Below are 22,744 nucleotides of genomic sequence, written 5' to 3'. Positions count from 1 at the left end.
GCCTCTCAACCTCACTCCTGACCCGCACTTCTCTGATATACAACTGTCACATAGGGCAACTGTGTTTGTGCCTGCAATATTGAATTCATTATTTAATGTCCAGTTTTACCAACATTTCCCCCACCACATATTTTACGTCCAACAGAATAAGTCTACATATACTAAGGTTACGGGTTCCCGCCCTGCCATGGCCGACTCTGATCCCAAATCCTACGACGATGACCCCACGACGCTCTACCTCTATACTTCCCTGACTGCGGGCTCCTCACACATAATCACAGCAACGTCGCGAGTGGAAACGATCCTGAATGCCAACAAGATCCCATTTCGGGGTATCGATGTTGCAACAGATGAACCAGCCCGCAACCTCTGGGGCAGACGTTCAAAAGGGAAGAAACTCCCTGCATTGGTCAGGGATGGGATGGTTATCGCTGTGAGCAGATGAACCTACATACGCGTGCCAAACGTGTCCATTTATGGGCTTGGGAATATTCTGGCTAACAATTACTTAGGATTTAGATCAGATTGAAGAGTGGAATGAATATGGGGAGATAAAGATGCAGCTTGGGAGCGTGCCCTCAAAATCAACATCTTCTCATCTTACAGCCCCAACGACAACGAACACAAGCATGGCAATTTCGCCACGCACAGAACCACAGGGCCCTATTCCAACGGAGTCGTCCGCAAACAAGGACGATCAGATAAACCTTACGTCAAGGCAGGCTGCAGGAGAGACCGCCTCTAAAGGGATAGAGAATACGCGAGCGAATCTAAGCGCAACACCTTTGACCGGCAACAAAGCCGAGGAGACCACTGCCCAAAACGTCCCAAATGCACCAGAAGAGAATACAGGAAATGCGGAACCGGCAACAAAAGGGGACTGGCAACCTATAGACTTGCCCAAATTTGCGCCAGAACGAATAAGAGAGATCCGCCAAAGCATATTGGCCCTTAGGCCATCCCTCTCCGGCGTGCCCGCTGAGTTATCGGCTGACGTGAAGGTGGACAGTCCTGAGGCACAGTTAATGCCAAGACATCATCGTGGGTCTGTGGTGTCTGCCACCTCGCCGAGGGGCCAAAACCAACTCGTCAAGGATCTCAGCGCATTTGATGATGATTGTGCCATCTTGGAGGAGGAAGATGTAGAAGAATCAGAGACAAAAACCGGAGGATGATAGGGGGGGGGGGGTTGAAGGAAGGTGAAACTGGAGATGATATCAAGGAGCACGATGGACAGGTGTCATCTGCGGGCAAGGATGAAGGGTGTGCAGACGAGAAACAGGGCGGAGAAGCCCCAGCTGCAGACTCTGCAAAGAACTAATTACAATAAGATGGACTTGTAGGTTGCTTATCTATGTTCAGTGGAATAGATATGAGATATATATCTCTGATAACCAATTATTTGGTCGAGCCTTCTCTGTATAATTTAATTGATATGCGATATTTGAAGAACAAAACCCTGGGTCTATTCTCCATCCTCGTGGGAGAGATGTGCTGACAAATTCTAAAGGCCTTCTCCATCCTGTCTTTATTTTACCTCAAGAAAAATCAACCCATGGGTGCCAATTTCTTTTTGGTCAACTTCTTTCAATGCACTAGCTTTGCAGTGCGGTCATATCTCTAATTGAGTTTTTTTTCCCTCACCATGGCACATGAACCCCAATCATAACCACACAAGCCTCTCCATTTCAGAACACATCCATTTTTTATAGTCTCCGCTTATCAACCGCATCTCTCAGCATTGCAATCACTTTAGCCGGATCTTGCGCGCTAAACACAGCTGATCCAGCAACAATCACGTTAGCACCAGCTTCCGCTGCGAGATCCACCGTGCCCTCTCCAAGACCTCCGTCAACTTCGATGTTGAGATCGGGGTATCTCGTCCGGAGCGCATTCACTTTGGGCAATTCTGATGCCATGAACTTTTGCCCGCCGAATCCAGGGTACACAGTCATGACGAGGACCATCTGTGTGTGGTGTCAGTTTTGATATATCAGTAACGTATTTGTGGCAACCCAATCGGTTGTAGTTGACGTAAAATGGGCGAAACAGTATGCAACAGGCAATCTGTCCATAACCATTTGTTCAAGGGCGTGATGTGCTGTAGGAATATAGAATTGTAGCTGTTACTCACATCAGGTCGATCCATTGGGTCTTTTTGTTCCAGAATATCCCACAGAACATCAACGGAAGTGTCCGGCTTGATAGCAATGCCGGCCTGCATCTCTTGTTCATGGATGTACCGAATGAGTTCTGTGGGACTCGTTCGGCCTGTTGTCGACTCATCAGCGGGCCCCTTTGCGGCGGTTGACGTTATGGCCGCTTCGTAATGGAAACAGTACAGGTCGCATCCTGCATCTTTGAAATCTTTCACCCATTTCTGTGGCTATAGGATTGATTTGGCATGGGCAGCAATGGGAGGGTGAGGCAGGAGCTTTATTGCTAGATTTTCACGCTGCACTCACTAACCCGTCCCCGCCGTGCAATCCCGCCGCCATAGCGGTTGATCACGCGGCTGGGAGGGGTTGTGAGGCACAGCGCATCACTCCCCCTCTCTCACAGAAAAGTGCGTCAGCAACATATCCTCCTTTACCAGCTAATGGAGTTAATCATATATTGTGGAGCTGTTCCTTATTTAAAAAAAAAAAAAAAAAAAAAAAAAAAAAAGGAAAAGGAAATTAAACAATTGAATCGCAAGTCACGAGCAAATCTGATGCCGCCAGCAGACTCCATTGAAGCAGCACCACCGGAACATGCATATCACCAAAAATAAAAAATAAATAAATAAATAAATAAATAAACAAAGCAGAAATAACCCAAACTGGGGTGTTCGTAACTAATTGACCTCCTGCAATGTTGGTAGAGCAAACACGATCCAACTAGGAGTGCAACGAAATGAAACAAACCGCCATCATGAAGTGCATGAATGAATGAAAGAAACTCACCTCTGAAATCATCATATGACAATCAAAGGTGCCCTTGCCAAGACGCCTTGAGGGACGTTCAACATGCAGGCGGATTTTGGATACAACGGGAGCGCCAAATGTGATATTGGGGACGAAATGGCCGTCCATGATATCCACATGGATCCAATCACTGTTTGACTTCATCAGATGGGAACATGCCGAACCGAGAGCGGCAAAGTCGGCGGAGAGAATGGATGGAGCAATGATGGTGGGCGGAGTCATGGTGACGAGAAGCGGTGATTGGAATTGGTTTTCTTTCTGTATCGAATGGAATGCTGGCAGATAAATAGATGGGCTTTCTAAATTGACAGGTGATATCATGCAGTAGCAACAGTGGTTCTAGCGGCCACAGCGGTAGGAGAATCTTTTCCACTCTCTTCTTCTCGTCGTTTTTCCGCTTGCGTTTCTTTCGTGATCAATCGAGCTACGAGGGTGAATAGGAATCGGGCATGGAAATATCTGCTACTGGCATGGATGTTAAGCCAGAGAGAGATCTGGTGCAGCCAAAGGAACTACTAAATGAGATAATGAGAGAGCCACCCCACAGGTTAGCATGAATAGTAATTTAAAGCCATGCAACAGTGTAGTATAGCTATGAAGTAATTTCTGCCCCCCATATCATGTTCGATCGATGTTGCAGGCAATGAATGGTATATCGATCGATGCCGAGGCTGCTGCCAGCGCTGATTAGTCATTCGCCCCAACCAACTAACTAACTAGTTTGTTATCTTCAAAGCCCCCTGATGATTCAAGTTATGGGCTGCTATGGTGGTTGTGAAGACAAAATAGACGTTCTTTTTGAGTAATTAACGCCCCACTTCTACACAGGTATCCAGCTACATGTATGTATGCAGATACGAAGTGCCTATGCTGTTCCCTGATACCCTCCCTTCACCCGTGTCATCATGGTTAACTCCTGACTCTCTTGTGTATGGGCCTCAGCGCGCCGAAAGATAACACTCCCCAGCGCCTTTTGAGTGAAACTCCCCCTCCATCATCATCCCCTCAAACTGATAAGAAAGGAACTGGAACGTAGATAGATGCCTTTGCTCGTCAGCATGTTCCTTGCATGACGCCCATAATGATCGACGCTAGCACTAACTACACACTATTCTACTTTTAGAGATTTTCAAGCATATGAGACTATACTGTCCCGCAGGGTCGCTGATGACCGACCTCTTCTCCACTTGAGTCGGCGGCTAAAGGACTGCCCTCAGGGCCTTCCACGGACCAATCAGCCTGTATATCCATGACCTGCACGGGGCCTTTCACAGCAGCTTCCTCTCATTGGCCACTGTAATAGGCGTCTCGCCCATCAGGGTGTTGTGGGTACACCCTGGAAGCTCACTGATTGGCACTGTCTGGAGCAACCTCATCCCACTCTTCATGTTGTATTTATGCAGGCAACTCCATTGTTTGCCATGCCTATCCAATCATGGGCTTCTGCAACCCTCACTCTTCAGGCGCTGGCTACTAATCTTGACATCGATCTCAGTTCTCAGATCTCTCTGCTGATGTTGGGTAACATACTAATACCACCCAATGCCTTTGGAACTAATGTTCTCTCTCTCTCTCTCTCTCTCTCCCCCTCGACTTTTGTCGTTCTATGCGTGCATATTGATTGTGCACCTTTTTACCTCTTTTCTTTTCTTCGTTGTCCATTTTGCCTGTTACTATTTCATTTCTTTTTTGCCTAGTCCATCCATTGATTCATTATACGCCATTCATTCCTGTGCACCCGTTGATCGGGTCATAGTCCTTTTTATTTATCCCTGTGCCCAAGGTGGATTGCCGGGGAGAGTAATATTGATCTTAATTCGCATAGTCGATAACATTTCTTCAACGGGCAACGGATTAGTCGTTCGTTCGGTAATTGACAGAACCTTTTATCTCTATATATCACGGAATTTGGATTCTGCCTGGTCACTGATCTGGTATCTGCCATGGCGGACTATTTCGTTCAAAAGAAGCCACAAATTCGGCTTGGCCGGAGTGGACACCTTAATACAATAGTCGAAGATAAACAAGAGGCAAAGTTTGATGCAAAAAAACATAGAGACTGTATACTTGCAACCGCTGGCCGGCCCGCGGTGGCGAACCAGACTCCACGGACGAATTCCCCATACAAAAGGCTTCCACACCGCGTTGTATCCCCTGGGTCTACAAATTCGTCTTGTTCTAGCAATCCATGGCCGAAACAAAAGCTCGACTTCGACGATCTCTACGATGCAACGGATGACGACGATGAAGGACACCTTAGCGACAGTTGCCCGTCCCTTTGCAGCCAAGGGAACAGTGAATCTGCCGAGTCGTCAAAGCTATCCACGATTTCGTCAGGCAGTCGAAACAATTATCCAGGAATCGTAACCCCGTCCTCGACAGCACAATGGGTGAAGCTAAACTCTTATCACAAGAATTACCATGTTCCTCCAACCCCGCCATCAACAATACCTGTGTCTCCAGAACTTCTTTCTCGCCTGCCGAGATTTGTTCCTGAAGCTCATGCTCCCCCGTCCTTGGATGGTAGCGCAATTTCGGACCAACCTTCTACGCTGAGTGCACCACGAACTCCTGAGTTGGAAATGGCATCCGATGTGGATTGGGACGCACAGTATTTGCGTGTTCATTTGGAATGCGATACAAATGTGGGCGCCGAATCCCCTATCAGTGGGACGATGAGTCCGCAGGTCGAGATTGAAATGGACGACCCAGAAGATTGGAGTCACGTCCTGAGTCATTTCCCGCGCATTCCACGAAATGAAAGCGAAAACAATTTACAAATGGTTGAAGACTCTCCCGGAATAGAGAGGCCTTCGTCCACTGGGAGCTCAAACAAAGGCGTGGAACTGCCTCTAAACGCCCTCGCCACACTCCAATCCATCGAATTAGATGATGAGAGTGATCGCGACTCTGATATTTCCGGAGTCAACGAAATTGGTGAAATGCAAGAAGTCAAGATTTTCTCGATTCGGCCCAAAAGCATGGATGCTACTATTCCCTCTTCAGCTGGTTCGATTCCGTTTACACCCCTTACCATTCCATCTCCAGGCGGCTTTTTTTCAACACTTGGAGGCGACGCACGCCATACATGGTGTTTCACAACCGTCCCTCCGCCCTCATCTGCTACAGCTGAGAATTTCTACAATTGCCCTTGGAAAATGCCCGCCACTTTACAAGGTTCTGTTGCTAAGACCCGTGAGATGTCCTACAAAAAGTCAACTCCGCACAGGTCCGGCAACCACGGGCTTCTGAATACTACCCGACTCACACCTGGCTTATCGGAAGCCGAGTGGAAATCCGGTAACAATTCTATTGTGGACGAGTACGACGAACTTTACGATCAAGAGTTAAAATTCCAAGCCACCGCCAACCTCGATCGCACAAGTATTTGGCTCGCGGCCCAGAACACTTACATGTCCGCCTTGCGCGAGACTAACCCCGTCAACAAGGTCGAAGGTCCACCAACAACAATCGTGGCAGAAAGCCCACAAGATATTTCTCCAGGCACGTCAAAGAAGTCTGTTAGATTCCTCACTACTATTTTGGAAAGCGGGGCCCCTCTGAAGTCTCCTCGTCTTGTGGAGAATAACACTTTGTTCTATCGGGGATTCCAACGTCTAGTACGCCAGTCTAATTCGCGAGCTGCCTTCCTCCACAGCAATTTCCGCTTTGAATGTACACAGGCTATGAGGCTTAGCTTTATGGACAAGCATATCGATCACCTTGTCGGCAAATATGCATTGAATGACCCTGTCCGCCCCCCTTACCGTGGGCCATTCTCACAAGCTCCTCGAAACTCTACCGTTCCCCAGATTCTCGCCGACCAGGCTAAATTCTTCAAGATAGAAAAGGAACAGGATGCGGCACACCAATTACGCAGCTCAGTGTGGGTTGTTGAAGCCCTCAAATTTTTGAAGGGCGGATCCCTTTTCTCTGCCCCAGCTGCAAAGCGGCTTGCTCGAGCAAAAGCTCCGTTAGGAACTCCTGAGAGCGCTGGATCCCGACGAGTCAGAGTGCTTGACCTTGCCGACCATCCTTCTTGTGGTTGGGCGTGGCACGTTTCTAATGAACACCGCAACGTGAAGGTCTACACAGTGATCACGAAGCAACAGGTTGTCAATCCGGGGATGAAGGGGCCTTCGAACCATCGACAGGTGTCAGTTCCACAGGTTTGGCGTCTTCCATTCCGAAACAATCAGTTTGATGTCATTTCGTCTCGCACATTCCATGCTTTGTTAAAGACGGACCGCCCGAACGGGGAGGATCAGGACGAGTTCGACTTGTGTTTGAAGGAATGCTATCGTTGCCTAAAACCTGGTGGTATTCTTGAGTTTTTCGTCATGGACTCGGAAATCACTCGTGCCGGGCCATACGGCGCCGCAGTTTCCGTTGAATTTGGATTCAATCTTAAGACACGTGGGTACGACCCGGCCCCTACTAGGTCCTTTTTGTCTCGGTTGCAAAAGTCCGGTTTCACCTCAACCAAGAGAACGTGGATGTTCCTACCACTAGGTGTTGGCCCTTCTGCTCCGCAAACACCTCAGGCACTACCGAGCGAGGTTGGCGAGGTTGCCGAAGTTATAGGGACCACTGGCAACATTGCGAATACTACTGCTTTACTTGGTGGATGGATGTGGGAGCAATGGATGCTGAAGCTCCAGATGGAGATGGGTCGTGAAAGGGGAAGGCTGCTGGAGGAGGTTGCTAGTGTTTATGCAGAAGGACAGAAGTCTGGGGCGGGATGGAGATGTTTAACTGGATATGCCATGAAGCCGAAGAAGCGCCGTGGCGCTCTCTAGCCACTCCCTTTTTCTATGTCACTTTCCTTCTTTGTGTCAATCCTTACCTGTTTTCCCCCGTCTGTTGAATTGAAAATGCACTGTATAGTGCCCTCACCCTCGCCCTAACTAGTTTACTTGCCCCTTGGCCTCTTCGTTGCATATACCGTTTATTCCTACAATATTTCCGTCACTTAGGAGTTACCCGTATATCTGATTGGCTTGGGTCCTGCTGCTTGACTTAACAAATTTTTAGTGGGACCTACAATAACATGGGTCAATGTGAATTCTCTGTGAAGAAGTGCGAGAAACATGTGTTGTGGTTGTGAATAGTTTATATATGAAAGAATTTGTTAGTGATTAATCCATCAATATTAGAAAATTGAGGAGGGCGACAATTTACCTTCTTAACCAAAATTTGAAGAGAGTTGGCGTAAGAAATTTAATGAAAAATATAAATCAAGAAGTAATTCTGAAGATAAATAGATTTCAGAATTGATATCAACGAGTGGGGAATGCCATATTCTAGATATCACGTGACAACCTCCAGTGATGCAAATTGACCTTTGTTTAAGCCCATCCTTCACACTTGTGTTAAAGGAAGTTGAAACAAGCAGCTTCAACTTACTCCCTCGAACACCAATTTTCCTAGCGTGGATATAATCTCCTATCCTTGCCATAGAGAAGGGAAATGTTATAGCGGATCTGCTCTCCATTCTTCCTGGCTTATTGTGGAGCCACTGTTGCCTCATTTCTAACAAGCAACTGCAGCAATGCTCTTCTTCAGGTTAGATAGACTCCCGGAAACCCTCTCCACGCGGCTCGCAACTCGCCTAGACTGACTGTGTCATTGCACGCTTAGTTTTTTCAAGACGCTCACGAATCACACGGTCACCATTGAGCTTAAGAACGATATCCGTATCCGTGGCACTCTCAAAAGCGTCGACCAATACCTTAATATAAAGCTAGATGATATTGAGGTTCTAGACCTAGACCAATATCCGCATCTCTCTAGCGTGAAGAATATATTTGTCAGAGGCAGTGTTGTCCGCTATGTTGTTTTGCCGCAGGCAGAGGTGGATCGGGGTTTACTGGAAGATGCCACCAGGAGAGGTTTGTACCTTTTTTTTTTTTTTTTTTTTTTTTATTTTTCTTTATTTTTTTTTTTTCAGTATCAAGCAGGGCGGTGTCGTTTCTGAGCCTTGTGTTTAATCCGCCGGGATTCAAGGGATCTCTGCATACTCGTATCATCTGCGAGTGCATCGATCCAACCGGTCTCCCTCCTCGTCTTGTGAGACAGCCCTGTAACTAACTTTCATTCTCTTTTTTAGAAGCAGCAAATCAAGCAAACAAGGCTCGATAAATCTATCAAATGACTGACATGCATACCGTGCCCCCCATGTACCGCCTCGAGATGACGTTACGTCTAAGATTACGTTGATTAACGATATCACTTTTCCCTCACGAGAGCCTGGTTTCCTGCGTCGATGGACTTTCCCTGAACTTAATCCTACTATGAAAAGTCCACCGACGAGTCATACAGGCTTTCCAAATCGGGATTTTTGGAATTTCGCGCCTGCGTGCAGTGGAGGAAAAATAAATTTATGATTCTTTTTGCTGTTTGGTTGACTGTACTTGTACCCGTACTTCATTGATAGGGGTTGGCAAAATCTCCGAGATACTCCATATTTATGGGTGCCGCTGGAGGCAGCGATGGATTAAATTGAACATTTCATGGCCATTACTGGAGTTGAATTGCTTTCCACAAATTATCTTCGATCGTCTAGGCATTTCTGTACATGTCTCTCGAGGACTGATTTGCTCTGTAGAACCCCTAGATGTCCAATTGTAAACGGGTGTCCATATCCCTACACCACGAATCGAAATACCCTTTGGGCTGATTCTCACGCCTTGTACGCTTTATCCGCAGTGCTCCTTGCAGATGAGATACAATTTTGAACATTGAACCTTTTAAAGGTTAGTTTGGAAGTTGGCGAAGAGTCACGTGTGCTCATGTCGTCACTGCGTCACGTGAAAGATCCAACACGAACCTTCGTCCATGATTTTCTGGTGTGGTTACGATGTCAGTGTTCCATGATAATCCCAACGTCAATTCTTCAACGTATGCTCGATTGATGGATTATGATATGGACGGTATTTCTTACGTCACCTAGTCCTTATTTTAACTGGCCATTCTCATTTGAGCCCGGTCACAAAAATGAAGTGGTTCGTTCTCTAATACCTTCAAGTTCATCATCGCTATACCCTCAGTATCACGCCTGTTGTTACCTCCAGTCCCAGAGATGGTTTCCTCTTCCCCTTACTTCAGCGGTAATAAAAGGGGTAACCACAAATCGCCTAGGCGTAAACAACCAGTCTCCGGACGAAGTGGCGGAAAACAGAATACCAGCATACTGAATTTTTTCAAAAAATCGGACGGCCCCCCGAAATCGTCACAGAATCGGATAACTGATTACACCATCAAAGTACAAAATAACTGGGAGAAGGATTTCAATACCAGAGGGGTAGATGGCTCTGATAGTCTCTTTTTTGAGGAGGAGGAAGGGAAACGGAATGATAGTAACCACAACGAAAAAGGACCTCCAAGCCTGACCAGGGCGAGGTCGGCGACGCCCTTTGATCTGTGGGGGAATCCTGAAGTTGAGGAAGCTTCTGGACATGCCAGCGATGAACCAATGTATAACGAAAATGGCAACAGTGGCCAAAAAAGACGAAAAGTCGATCACACTGGCTCTGAAAGAACAACTGCACTAGTCTCGGGGGTCTCGGAGACATGTTCAGAAGACGTACCTAAAACGATTCCAACTACATCGAAAGGTTCATACTCAACGGCTAGATTGTCGAGTATGAAACGTATTGGACCCTTCTTAGATGAATCTGATAGCGAAGAAGGATCTAATTGTTCAAGCAACAAGGATTTTTCCCTCAGATCCAGGACTCATACACCGGTGCAGGATCTCGGATACGAGAGAGATTTACTAACGGATTCATCGAATGAGTTCCCTACCAGACCTATGAGGAGTAGCCTTACCATGACAACTGTCGATGATCCTTTCATTAGTGAAGATATCGATTCTTACGAACAGCGAAAGGGAAGGGATTACGATGATAGAACTTCGAGAAAATGTAATGAACCTCAGGAGCTATTTGATAAGGAGTGCTCCATAGAGCCAAACGGTCTTAGCAAGAGCGACATGCTTCCTGGAAATGATACTGCCGTTTGTCCGATTTGCGGCGAGAGTCTCGCTGGTATTACTGACTACGTAGGTGATTTACAAGTTTGCAAATTTTCCGAGCTGATTAATTACGTAGGAAGCATCTCTGCATGTGAACAATTGTTTGGATGGGGACCCCACACCCACACCTACCGATGAACCAGTTGTAGTCGTTGAATCAAAACGAGGTAACTCTATTGCGGCGTTAAAGAAAGCCGCGATTCCTCGCCCGGGACAACGAAATCCGTTTACTATGGAACTTATTGAGAAGGAAACCTCAGCGTTCTCGAAAATAATGTCTGGCAATGCTGAAGATTCCGCATGGGCCGCGGCCGCCGCCAAGGAGGATGCCTCTAGAGGTAAACAGGCGTATGAACGCACGTGTCCATTTTACAAAATCCTTCCCGGTCTTTCGGTCTGCGTGGATGCCTTTAGATATGGCGCTGTTGAGGGATGCAGTGCGTATTTTCTTAGTCATTTCCACAGTGACCATTATATGGGGCTTACGTCTTCTTGGTGTCACGGGCAAATTTATTGCAGTAAAATCACGGGGAATCTAGTTCGCCATCAACTCAAGGTTGACCCTGAATGGATTACAGACATCGAATGGGATGAAGTCTTTGAAATTCCCGAGACGGGTGGTGTCCAGGTCACCATGCTTCCTGCTAATCACTGCCCTGGAAGCTCGTTATTTTTGTTTGAAAAGGAAGTTGGCAAGGGCCCTAAACGAAAAATTCATCGCATACTTCATTGCGGTGACTTCAGGGCAAGCCCGGCGCATGTACGACATCCTCTGCTCCGGCCTGATGTTGTCGATTCCTTGACTGGGAAAACTAAGCAACAAACGATCGATGTTTGCTACCTCGATACGACATATCTTAACCCCAAATATGCATTTCCAAATCAGGAGGATGTTATTACTGCTTGTGCAAATGTATGTGCAAACCTGGATAGCAACGAGAATAAAGATGTTGGCCAGGCGACACACGGTCCAAAGACCACTGTCATGAGAACTATGGCGGATTTTCTCTCCAAAAACCCAGAATCACAAACCCAACCTGGCCACCTACGGTCCAAATCCGCCGACCGCTTACTTGTCGTCGTTGGAACCTATAGTATTGGCAAAGAGCGCCTCTGCATTGCTATTGCGCGTGCTTTGAATTGCAAAATATATGCACCAGCGGCAAAACAAGGGATATGTGCTTGTTTGGAGGATGAGGAACTCTCTGGTCTACTTACGTCCAACCCTATTGAAGCCCAAATTCACATGCAGGCTTTAATGGAAGTCCGGGCTGAAACGCTTCGAGACTATCTTCTTTCGTTTAGACCACATTTTTCACGGGTTGTTGGATTCCAGCCAACAGGATGGAACTATCGGCCGCCGGCAGGAAGAATTACAGATAGTCCCCCAGTCTCCTCAGTGTTATACTCTGATTCTTGGCAATCTCGGTTTAATGCAAGGGACCTAATCCCGCAACGTGGAAGCAATCCAGAGAGCACCTGCTACATGGTGCCTTACAGCGAGCATAGTTCTTTTCGGGAGTTGACCATGTTTTGCTGTGCTCTAAGGATTGGAAGAGTGATCCCTACTGTCAATGTCGGTAGTAAAAAGAGTCGGGATAGAATGAAGCGATGGGTAGAGAAGTGGGAAGCAGAGAAACGGAAAAACGGATTGTATAAGGTGGATGATGAAGCAACTCGATGGTAGGTTTTGATCGGAGGTTGTTTCAGTTTGGAGGGCTGAATTTTGACTGGATTTTGGATTCTTAGTAAATATTATTTGGCATTGGATAATGAGCCTTCTTTTGTTTTATTTTATTTTTTATATTTCCTTAGAAGTATATCGAATCTGCGGCATTGTTGCATCCCCCTCAACAACCCTTCTTACAGTGCTCCAGATTCCCATTTACAGGTCTCCCGCCGCTGCAAGCATCTCCGTCTCTTGCACCCGAGGCCAGCTCTAAGTCACGTGTCGGCCCCATTCGGTTTGACGGCTACATCGACCACATTACCACCCATGGATATCGGCATGGGCAAATAATTCGGGGAAATATATGTCGGGGTCGTCATCGGCAGATAAGAAATGCATGTCGAGGAACTTCTTCTATTCAACGCTGCTGGTTTCCGAAAAGTCCCTTTTGCCGACTCTTTCTCCTTTGGAGGCAGTGCCAACGGAGAGTGCGCTATATGGCAAGCAGAAGGGGTGGTCTTCTGCAACCAACCTATGACATGGTTGTTTTTATTAAAAAGAGCTTCGTAGTCTCTTATTATCCCCTCTCTAACTTGCCAATTGTTACTGGAATGCTTTTCACTCAGAACTGATTTGGGGACAAGACACATAGCATGACCCTCATTGCCATTAATTGCTGATTATTTATCCTATCTGTGAAACGATACCCCATTCTTTTTGTCATTTTAGGCTCCCCAACCTTCAGACTTTCTCGGGGTAAAAATGATTCTCTCACTTCTTTTGACTCCCTACTCCCTCCTTTTGTTTCCCATACTCTATTAACTCTATCCATATTTGCAGCAGTGGTATCTTCATGATATACCAGCTCCCTTTACGGCTTCACTCTCTCATTTATGGCTTATGTACCAATGCTGACGAGGTCGGCGGTACCAAGCTGTGGACAGTGCGCATAAGAAATATGGACCCTTGTGAGGATACAGCCGCACCATGTTTCTGTAGCAGACCCGGATGCTATACCGATTATTTATGGGCATGGAAACGAGTTCTAAAATCGTGAGTGGTGTCATAGTATTACCTCTTTTGTAAACATCTACATAGATGATATGCCGTGCCCATGCATATCATCCTATTTAGGTTTCAGTGGTTAACCTATGCGGTACTAGGGAGTATTATGATGCGTTTGTGTCTATTCTCCGGGGCCTTTTTAATACCCGTGACCGTGCAGAGCACACGCAGAAACGCAAGACAGTGTCTCATACATTTAGTGCTAGGTCAATTGGACAATTTGAACAGTACATCCATGCAAACCTAGAGGAATTTGTACGGCAGTAGGCTCTCTAACTTGCAGCGTAACCCCAAAGCTGGATATGCGTCAATTGATACGCTGCACTGGTTTAACTATCTTGCTTTTGATATCATTGGCGACTTGGCATTCGGCGCCCCTTTTGGCATGTTATAAAAGGGTCGAGACGTTGCAGAGGTTCGAAAGTCTTCTGATTGCCCTCCTACGTATGCTCCAGCAATTCAGGTTCTTAACAGACGTGGAGAAGTTTCTGCGACTTTAGGCATCTTTCCTGATCTTAAGCCTTGGGCAAAGTTTCTTCCGGATCGATTTTTCCGAGGTGGTCTAGAGGCAGTGGAAGAACTTGCGGGAATTGCTGTTGCACGTGTGTCTGAGCGTCTTCAACCCGAAGTCATGGCAAATAATACTCCCGTAGATCTCCTTGCTCGCCTAATGGAAGGGCGGGATGAAAATGGTGCCAAGCTTGGCCAAGAAGAGCTCACTGCAGAGGCACTCACCCAACTAATCGCTGGATCCGATACTACCTCTAACACAGCTTGCGCAATACTATATTGGGTTCTGAAAACCCGGGGCGTAAAAGAGAAACTCCAACAAATTCTGGCTGAGGTAATTCCAGCAGATGTGGAGGTCCCGTCATATGCCGTGGTCAAAGATATCGAATAGTAAGTATTTACATATGTTACTCGTTATCGTGGAGTTACTGGGTTTCCCCCCCTTTTGATCCCCTTCATCATGGCTAATGGATATCATTAGTCTGTCATGGGTGATCTCTGAAACGATGCGCATTTACAGAACCTCATCTCTTGGCCTTCCTACCACCAGTGAAAATTCACAACCACGTTTTCTATCCAGGAACCGTCCTTTCCGTCCCGGCCTACACGATACATCACTCAACCAGCATATGGGGACCCGATGTAGATCAATTTGTTCTGACACGGTGGGGTCCCTCTCGCTTGACCAGCCGACAAAAAGCTGCATTTATTCCCTTCAGCACAGGACCACGTGCCTGCGTTGGTCGAAACGTAGCAGAGATGGAACTGCAATGTATGGCCGTGACAGTTTTCAAGAACTTCGACTTTGAGGTTCGACAAGATGGCCCGTTGGAGACAAGGGAAGGATTTTTGAGGAAGCCCCTTGAGCTACATGTCGGTCTGAAAAGGCGACAGCCCTGAGGCTTATGTGTATTTGCTGGAATCTTGATCGCGAATTCCCAGGTGTTTTAATCCCTGCCTAGTTAAGTTTTAAAAATAGTAATGAAAGACGGCCCCCCGCCTCCCCTCCTCCCCGATTATTGTCGGCGTCACAACCACGCCGAATGCCTCGCCGCCTTGTCTCGGGTTTACCTATCATTGACACGGAGGATTTCCTCTCAGCACCTATTAATAATAATCCTCTCCCAGCTTGCAAGACGTCTGGAGTTCATTATTACACAACGCTAGCTAACTTTTCGTTCTCTCCACCGCCCCCCTAGTTAGTCTTTGGCGTAGGCCTCCTGGGTAGTTACCAATACTACTGCTAATTTAGTATTATCTCACAGGCTCCTTTGCAGACTCAAATAGCCCATCTAGAAATATTTTCTTGTGAAGCTGTCAAGATGAATCATCTAGAGAGATCGAGGTTTTGCGAGTACATTATATAAATGGACAAAAGGGACTTCCTTCAGACCATCTCACTTCTCGTTCCACGTCTCATAAACCTCAGATACAAAGTTAACAAGCCTTCGTACGCTGGGAATTTTGCTTCCAGCATTTCTCGCTAATTTTAAAACCTCTTTCCTTTCTCCTTTTTCAGTGTATTATTCACACCAAACACCAAGGCGAGATGTTGTTCCCGTATGCTAAATTATTGACGCTGGCGCTGGCGTTTATCAGTGCTACTTCCGCCATTCCAGTTGAAAATCAAGAGCCGGAAAATCAACGGCTTGAAACTGGAGCCAAAAAGAGGCAGTCGGAAAAAATGATCATTGGATATATGACTGTTTCTAAAGTGCGTTTGTCCCCCTCCCAATCTATATATCACATACAAATGTGGGTCATGATACAAAAGTCATGTGTGTTTAGAGCAGAGCTAGAGATTATAATAAGCATGGAACCATTACTTGGGATGAAAAGCACGACCGCAAGTCCGATGATCGGCAGCAGACAGGGCCCGGCATATATACCACACCTGTAAGAGGACAACAGGAAGGTGATAAAAACTCTTGGTTAGTTTCCGTTTCATACCACCTTCAAGGTCTCATATAAATCCATATACATATATCTTCGCAAAACTTCGTACATATCTAACATGGTATACATATTTCCTTTCTACAGGTACTGTGTGATCGAAGCCGATCGAGCCGCCATGAAACGTGTTTCAAAGATCTGGGTGCCTAGAGAAAATAACCAGAGACATTTGCAATCCCTAATTACTTACAATCCAACCCTGTGGTGGCGAAGTGAGGGCATCCTCCATAATTATATTACATGGATGGATGGTTCATGGAATTCTGAAAAGACACTGCGCATGTCCATCGTTTATAAGCACCCTGAACAGGTCCAGATGTCCATCCCCGAAAACCTGGTCAATGCGAAAAATGGCCACATGGGCTTCACTGCGTTATGCGATACTGACCAAAAGAACCTGCCGGATGAGAAGGTTAATTATGATGATTGGCATGAAAATATTCTGGGGAGTCGGACATAAGAGGCCTTTTGCTCTCCTTCTCCCTTTTTGCTTCTTGGGGGTTTTGGGATAGATGAGATGAAGAGTTAGTTACCAAGGCAGTGGAGTGGACCTGGGCAGTTCTGTATTTTTATCATCGCGAAGTTTTCATGTTTGTCCTGCTGCCCATTTTTCTTTTTCTTTTCTTTCTTTTTTTTTTTTTTTTTTTCAGCAACATTTCCCTGTCGGGTTAGGAGTTATGTTGGTTACATTTCAAGTGATTTTCTATTTGTATTTATGATTTCACTTTCCAAATCACAAGCCAAAATTGGAAAATGTATTAAAGTCTCAGAGTGCCATCTCTGCGGGTATCAAGAAATTGGTATTCATTTCTGAGGATCAAGGCTCATGTAATTCTAGCCACTGGAATTGATAGTACGTATATATGTACATATGGATGTTGCATGTCATCGCCGGAGAGGAGGCGCAGTTGTCATCGCTTAGCATAAACTCGAAACGTTCTTCAATGAATATTGAAGAAATTCGATCCCTTCCGGGTTAAACATGAGGTTGAGCGAGACGGGCGCCAAAAGGGTAGACTTCTTATAGTCTAACCCAATATATAAGCTGTTCTCGTCTTAGACTAACCAGGATATTTAGCACAGCCAAACTCTCTTGGGATAGTGGCTATCGGGTTAATCTCCGCACAGCGGTCTCCATCAAAAGCTTGGTGTAGATATGATGAAGCCACACGATAGGGCGAGGGATCGGTTCTTTATCAGTTTTTCCCAATCCCTGATAAAAGAGAGATTTCAGCCCGAACTCAGCGACCGCTTCCTCTTGGTTGATATTGGCTGATACCTCGAAGAGACCATCGGTCGTCCTTACGTCACGTTTTAAGGGGGAGTCGCCACACCGCAAGATAATCCTCGAGGGTGCATGTTCGACCACATTGAAGTGGTCTGTAATCTCAGTGCCTACGGGGTACGTGGATTCGCGGAGTTGAGATTTCGACCACAGTTGGTGGGAGGTTTCTGGCCCCTTATGCGTGCGCGTAAGGTAGAAGCGTTGGATTGCATAACCTAGATGATACAGTAAGAAATTAGCAAATGCGTGACCAAATCTATTACTATATAATAATAGAATAAGACATCGAATTCGGAGATAAGTGAAGGGAAGATATACCGAGACCACTCCACACGCTGGCACAGAAAGCTTCAACTAGCTTTCCGTCCTGGGCCAAAAGTTGGGGATTAAGTTTGGATAAGGGCACTCTCTTCAAGCACATGTCATGATAGGCGGGGTTACTATGAGGATTGTATTTGCTAAAATATGGTGAGGTGAAGAGATAATCCGACATGGAACAGGGGACAACGTTGGAGCCCCTGGTCAGATAGAGGTACGATCCTGTAGTAACTGCGCCTCCGAAGGCAGAAGCTTTGAAAAGGGCCTTGATGAAACCCATAACTACCGAGACGAAACACTGTCAACAGTCAATAGAATATTTGACATGAGAGAATGGATCATGGATTGAATATCGAAAGCTGGTCGCCAGCTCTACTGAAGAACACCAGTAAATGCTCCGGAGAGTGGCGAGGCGAAGGTTTTGAATCAAGGGGCTTCCAAGCAACGAGTTTAACTAGATTTGATCACGTGGAGATAATGAAAGATTGATTAGGGCAAGGTCCATTTATATCGTGGGATGACTGTAGTTACACCCAACCAAGCGGCCACCATCTCAGGTTTCAACATCATGCATTGTTTGCAATGGAAGATGGAATTTATAATTTTACCATATTATGTATGCTCCCCGCAATTGAGCGCTGTTTTCCATTCACCATCATGTTAATCAGAAAGCTACTTTTGCACATCTCAGCCCCAACACTAATGGTGTGAATGTCATCTGAACATCGGGCTGAACTTTGCTCTCCCACGCCATGCAAATAAGGTGCTGCATAAACATCCGTGGATATGTGGCTTCGAACTTGAGTTCTAGCCAATCCTTCCCACGGAGGTTGGCCCAATACTAGAGCTTTTTCTTTGGATGGTCAATCCTTGTAATCTCCATTATTGGTTAGTGTGAACTGTCTTTCCCGCTGAAAACTGCATGGCTTTCATGCATTGCCTAACTGAAAATAACAATGGGAGCGCGTTAATTATTGTCTAGGGTTTATGCCTGCTCATTTGGAGCGGATTAGGTCGCTCACTCTTACGTACGTATGTTCCACCGATATGTTCAGCTTTGCAGGAAACGACGAAGTCAAAAAGCCTCTGAAGTCTCTCTTAATCAGAATATACGAGATAGTTATGCCTGAAGCTTGCTGTGCATATAAGTCGCCATTGTCTCTCCTTAATGCTGAGCAGCAGTTATTCGTTCTCAATTCCATTTTCTTCTACCTTAACCACTAAACCACGATAAGATATCAATGCCAAGATCCAAAATAACAGCTGATTTGGTTTCGACCCTGGGGTCACGGCTTGAGAACACAAAAGTTGTTACCGAAACATCGCCTGACTATGGGGAATGTATTGCCCGTTGGTCTGATACTGCGGTAAAGCGAGCAGTATGGCCTATCACAACCCATCGGCTAATCTCTCATTTGTTTTTCCCATGAAAGCTGACCCGGTTTTATATAACAGGGCGTCGTACTTTTTCCATCTACTGCGCAAGATATATCTATCGTCGTCAAGTTTGTCCAGGAGCATAATATTGATCTTGCAGTCAAATGCGGGGGTCACTCGGTATCTGGAACTAGTTCGAGCGATGGCGGGATAGTTATAGACTTGGGCCGTATGCGAGGAGTTACTGTTGATGCTGCTACGAAAGTTATTACTGCCCAAGGCGGCGCCCTCTGGGCGGATGTTGATAACGCGGCAGCAGAATACGGTCTCGCGACTGTTGGCGGCACTGTGAATCATACCGGCATTGGAGGGCTTACCCTTGGTGGTGGCTATGGCTGGCTCAGTGGGAGATACGGAATGGTGGTCGACAATCTTTTGTCAGCCACTTTGGTACTTGCCGATGGCTCAGTTGTAACGGCCTCGTCTACCGAAAACCCTGATCTCTTTTGGGCCGTCCGTGGCGCCGGACATGGCTTCGGAATAGCTGTAGAATTTCAATACCGTTGCTATGAACAGAAAGGCGAAGTATTTTCAGGCCTGCTTACCTTTACTCCTGACAAGCTAGAGCTGGTACTTGACTTCCTGAATTCTCTTCTTGAGGAACTCGATGCGAACACTGCTGCAGTTTGCATGCTTGGGCAGCCTCCCGGAGCCTTGGTTCCAGTGGTCGCTGTCTCTCCAATCTACATTGGACCTGAGGAAGAGGCAAGAAATAAATTTAAACCTCTATTTGCTCTTGGACCGGAGCTGGGCAAGACCTACATGATGCCTTACGTTAAGTTAAATGCCCTTTTCACTGACATGACGGCTCACGGGGGCAGAAAAACTTTCAAAGGCACATTTTTCCTTAAGCCAGTGAGACCAGCATTTGTACGCTCGATTCTCGACAATTTCACGACAAAACTGCAATCTGACTCTGATTTATTGGGATCGGCAATTGCTCTAGAGTTTATGGACATGCGCAAGGTGTGCGAGGTACCTCTTTCATCAACCGCCGTCGCCAATCGCAGTATGAACACTCTTAACGGGATAGTTGGCTTGCGGTGGAAGGAGAGCTCAAACGATGCCCAGCATCGTGAATATGGACGTCAGCTCCAAGCACTGTTCAAGGAAGAACTCGATTCACAACTGCTGGAGAGAAACATAACTCCAGACGGTGTCCCACAATACCTGAATTATGCTGAACGTAAGCGTTTCTGTTTCTCATTCCTGTCTTTCACTTCGTAATGAAAGGGTTGGTTGCTGACTGTAGTTACCATGTGAATATCCAGCTGGTGACATTGCTGTTCCTGAGATATTCGGAGAAAATACCACGAGGCTACAAAAGCTCAAGGCACAATATGACCCTGGCTGCCTCTTTAGCAAGATGCTCTCAATTACCCCTGTTGCATGATGCATACGTGAGATGTTTGTTTGCTTGTGCTGGATTCACTGGAGCGGGTTTGAGTTGAATACCTTCAAGAAAAAGGTTCCGGTAGTTCAATTTCCAAAACGGGCCTGAAGGACAGGAGAATTCTTGTTTTCTTTTCCTCTGGGCAGCTCCAAGTCATCTGAGGTCAATATAAAATATCGAGTGAGCTGAATGTTCATATCATTTGCAAATGAGTATGTGACTCTCTTTCGGAAATGAGACAGGCAATCGAACTTTTTAACGAACCAGAGATATTTAGTTGTCTTTGACATCTCCCATGCTGAGCTCTAGTAATGCACATGTACGTAAAGTACAAAATAAATTTTGAGAACAAATCCGCCCGTCCACCAGGCCACTATGGCGACTTCTTTGGAACCCGCTTCCTTTCTTCCTGCTTGGCCTTTTGTGTCTTTATAATCTTCCGTTGCTTATGTACGCGCTGATTCGCCTTTTGCTTTGCTTCAGCTACAGCCTGTTCCTGAGCACGTTTATCACGATCCTTCTCCTTTATGTCCGCAACACGTGCCTCTTCCAGGCGCATTTCGATACGGTCCCGTGCCTCTTTCTCCTCTTTCAGCTGTTTAACGCGCAGGCTAAGCTCCGCCTCCGACCGACTTGGCAAACCAGCGGCTTTGAGACGATTTTGTTCGAAGAGACGTTGTCTAGCAAGTCGCTGCCGCGTTTGGTGGCTATTGGGGAGCCCGTAGAATATCACCGATACAACGCGATTGTTGTGGCCAATAGTAATTGTCCGCTTGTTGCTGTTATCTCTTAGACTGGGAGGGAGGTGATGGGGTAGTGGGGCCCCCAAGGGCCGAATCATATTGTTAATGTTAGTGGAGATGGAATTGACCAAGTCTCTGAAAGAGCGACAGAAATTGTGGAATTCGGTATGTTCTTCAATATCGAGTGGCATATCCACTGGAATTTTGACATAGATGAGCTGAGGATCTCTGAGACATGGCTGTGACTCAAGATAGAACCCCTGAACGCGAACGAGTGTTAAGCGCTTCAGATGTGGGAGCGCTGTTCGAAGCTTTAAATACTGTGTCTGGTACTGTTGAACTGTGTCGATTTCAAGCTCTAAGGTTCGGAGGTTCTTGCACGTCAAAAGAATGTTCCACATGCTCTGTTCGGCGTCCGTTTTATTACTCTGAGAAAAAGCGCTACCGTGATGAGCAATGTGACAGGTGGAAACGATACCTATATGGTGGAGAAAGCCACGGTATTGCTCGCGTAGGGCGTTGGAGACATTTTGGGCAAACAAGTTGGTCGATTCAAAGTAATGCATATTATGGCTCCAGAAAATTGGGGCTGCCTCGGAGTGAATTTGACGACAGGTGAGCAGGATAGCAAGAAATTGGCGGCGGCGGCAGATACACTTGTGATCGTAGACAACTTTAAAGGGAGGACGCTCGATATCTCGAGAGCTGCGGTCTGCATAAGCACAAAAGGCACTGTGGCGTCTGGATAGTCTATCGGGTCCAATTAAAAGGTAGTTGTATATGTGGTTTCGTAGCTCTGGAGGGATGCGCAGAAAAGGAGTTGTGATTGTCCTGGAGATGCGGAGGTTGGTTAAGTCGAGAACAACCGCCATCTGGCAAAGTGAGCTGGTGGTTGCTCGGGGTTTGATCTGAGATGGATTTTTGAGGACGAAAAACAGCACAGTTTAAAAAAATGCGGATTGGCAGAAGTTATTTGAAGATGAGGATTTGTGAAATGGTTCAACGTAGTATAGAAGATAGTTATTCCAGGGCAGGATGAGTCAGTAGTTAATACTCAGTGCTGACAGACAGAGAGCTAGAAAACACTTCATTAATCAAAGATCATTCCTCGATAAAACTGCCAGCAAGTTCCCCGCTCGAAATTCCTCTCCATATTTGGCGAGTTCAGGCATGGTGGTCAGAATACGAACGGGGCTTGATCCAGTCGCCAGCCACTAAAGAGCACCCTGATAGCTTATTGGTTTGGGGTGTGTGCCTGTCACCGCCGAACTCCTTCTCTGCTCCGTTTCATGCGTATATAACACAACCAGATCTGGGAGGAGGAAGAACCACTATCCATTTCTATGTCGTTTTATCGCAATGAAGACGAC

General features: G+C 46.4%; 10 protein-coding genes across 10 annotated transcripts; 7 read left to right on the top strand and 3 right to left on the bottom strand.

Moving 5' to 3' along the window:
- Positions 1 to 187: 187 nt before the first annotated feature.
- On the top strand, positions 188 to 1,175 carry PAAG_01633 (hypothetical protein; the record flags this gene model as incomplete). The annotated part of the gene is made up of 2 exons (XM_002796579.2): positions 188 to 433; positions 513 to 1,175. 2 exons carry the CDS (start codon positions 188 to 190, stop codon positions 1,173 to 1,175), a joined length of 909 nt encoding a protein of 302 aa, XP_002796625.1.
- Positions 1,176 to 1,706: 531 nt separating this feature from the next.
- PAAG_01632 (ribulose-phosphate 3-epimerase) lies at positions 1,707 to 3,188 on the bottom strand (the record flags this gene model as incomplete). Its single annotated transcript, XM_015844401.1, has 3 exons — positions 1,707 to 1,967; positions 2,135 to 2,386; positions 2,946 to 3,188. 3 exons carry the CDS (start codon positions 3,186 to 3,188, stop codon positions 1,707 to 1,709), a joined length of 756 nt encoding a protein of 251 aa, XP_015701309.1.
- A 1,721-nt stretch (positions 3,189 to 4,909) lies between these two features.
- On the top strand, positions 4,910 to 7,765 carry PAAG_01631 (hypothetical protein; the record flags this gene model as incomplete). Its single annotated transcript, XM_015844400.1, has 1 exon — positions 4,910 to 7,765. One exon carries the CDS (start codon positions 4,910 to 4,912, stop codon positions 7,763 to 7,765), a length of 2,856 nt encoding a protein of 951 aa, XP_015701308.1.
- A 752-nt stretch (positions 7,766 to 8,517) lies between these two features.
- On the top strand, positions 8,518 to 9,120 carry PAAG_01630 (small nuclear ribonucleoprotein LSM2; the record flags this gene model as incomplete). Its single annotated transcript, XM_015844399.1, has 4 exons — positions 8,518 to 8,531; positions 8,607 to 8,857; positions 8,917 to 9,035; positions 9,076 to 9,120. 4 exons carry the CDS (start codon positions 8,518 to 8,520, stop codon positions 9,118 to 9,120), a joined length of 429 nt encoding a protein of 142 aa, XP_015701307.1.
- A 927-nt stretch (positions 9,121 to 10,047) lies between these two features.
- PAAG_11326 (hypothetical protein) lies at positions 10,048 to 13,021 on the top strand (the record flags this gene model as incomplete). Its single annotated transcript, XM_015846995.1, has 3 exons — positions 10,048 to 11,028; positions 11,078 to 12,684; positions 12,871 to 13,021. The coding sequence occupies 3 exons, from the start codon at positions 10,048 to 10,050 to the stop codon at positions 13,019 to 13,021; spliced, it is 2,739 nt and encodes a 912-aa protein (XP_015703417.1).
- A 42-nt stretch (positions 13,022 to 13,063) lies between these two features.
- PAAG_11325 (hypothetical protein) lies at positions 13,064 to 15,145 on the top strand (the record flags this gene model as incomplete). Its single annotated transcript, XM_015846994.1, has 7 exons — positions 13,064 to 13,158; positions 13,514 to 13,638; positions 13,670 to 13,712; positions 13,834 to 13,990; positions 14,133 to 14,635; positions 14,727 to 14,887; positions 15,000 to 15,145. 7 exons carry the CDS (start codon positions 13,064 to 13,066, stop codon positions 15,143 to 15,145), a joined length of 1,230 nt encoding a protein of 409 aa, XP_015703416.1.
- Positions 15,146 to 15,794: 649 nt separating this feature from the next.
- On the top strand, positions 15,795 to 16,658 carry PAAG_01628 (hypothetical protein; the record flags this gene model as incomplete). Its single annotated transcript, XM_015844398.1, has 3 exons — positions 15,795 to 15,959; positions 16,034 to 16,176; positions 16,286 to 16,658. The coding sequence occupies 3 exons, from the start codon at positions 15,795 to 15,797 to the stop codon at positions 16,656 to 16,658; spliced, it is 681 nt and encodes a 226-aa protein (XP_015701306.1).
- A 645-nt stretch (positions 16,659 to 17,303) lies between these two features.
- PAAG_01627 (hypothetical protein) lies at positions 17,304 to 18,081 on the bottom strand (the record flags this gene model as incomplete). The annotated part of the gene is made up of 2 exons (XM_002796573.1): positions 17,304 to 17,698; positions 17,802 to 18,081. 2 exons carry the CDS (start codon positions 18,079 to 18,081, stop codon positions 17,304 to 17,306), a joined length of 675 nt encoding a protein of 224 aa, XP_002796619.1.
- Positions 18,082 to 19,042: 961 nt separating this feature from the next.
- PAAG_01626 (6-hydroxy-D-nicotine oxidase) lies at positions 19,043 to 20,631 on the top strand (the record flags this gene model as incomplete). The annotated part of the gene is made up of 3 exons (XM_002796572.1): positions 19,043 to 19,180; positions 19,257 to 20,424; positions 20,510 to 20,631. 3 exons carry the CDS (start codon positions 19,043 to 19,045, stop codon positions 20,629 to 20,631), a joined length of 1,428 nt encoding a protein of 475 aa, XP_002796618.1.
- Positions 20,632 to 21,004: 373 nt separating this feature from the next.
- On the bottom strand, positions 21,005 to 22,246 carry PAAG_01625 (hypothetical protein; the record flags this gene model as incomplete). The annotated part of the gene is made up of 1 exon (XM_002796571.1): positions 21,005 to 22,246. The coding sequence occupies one exon, from the start codon at positions 22,244 to 22,246 to the stop codon at positions 21,005 to 21,007; it is 1,242 nt and encodes a 413-aa protein (XP_002796617.1).
- Positions 22,247 to 22,744: the final 498 nt, after the last annotated feature.

This window comes from Paracoccidioides lutzii (genome assembly GCF_000150705.2).
Source record: "Paracoccidioides lutzii Pb01 unplaced genomic scaffold supercont2.3, whole genome shotgun sequence".
Classification (NCBI taxonomy): domain Eukaryota; kingdom Fungi; phylum Ascomycota; class Eurotiomycetes; order Onygenales; family Ajellomycetaceae; genus Paracoccidioides; species Paracoccidioides lutzii.
Note: the sequence above shows the minus strand (reverse complement) of the source record. Positions and strands in the feature narration are given on the sequence as shown.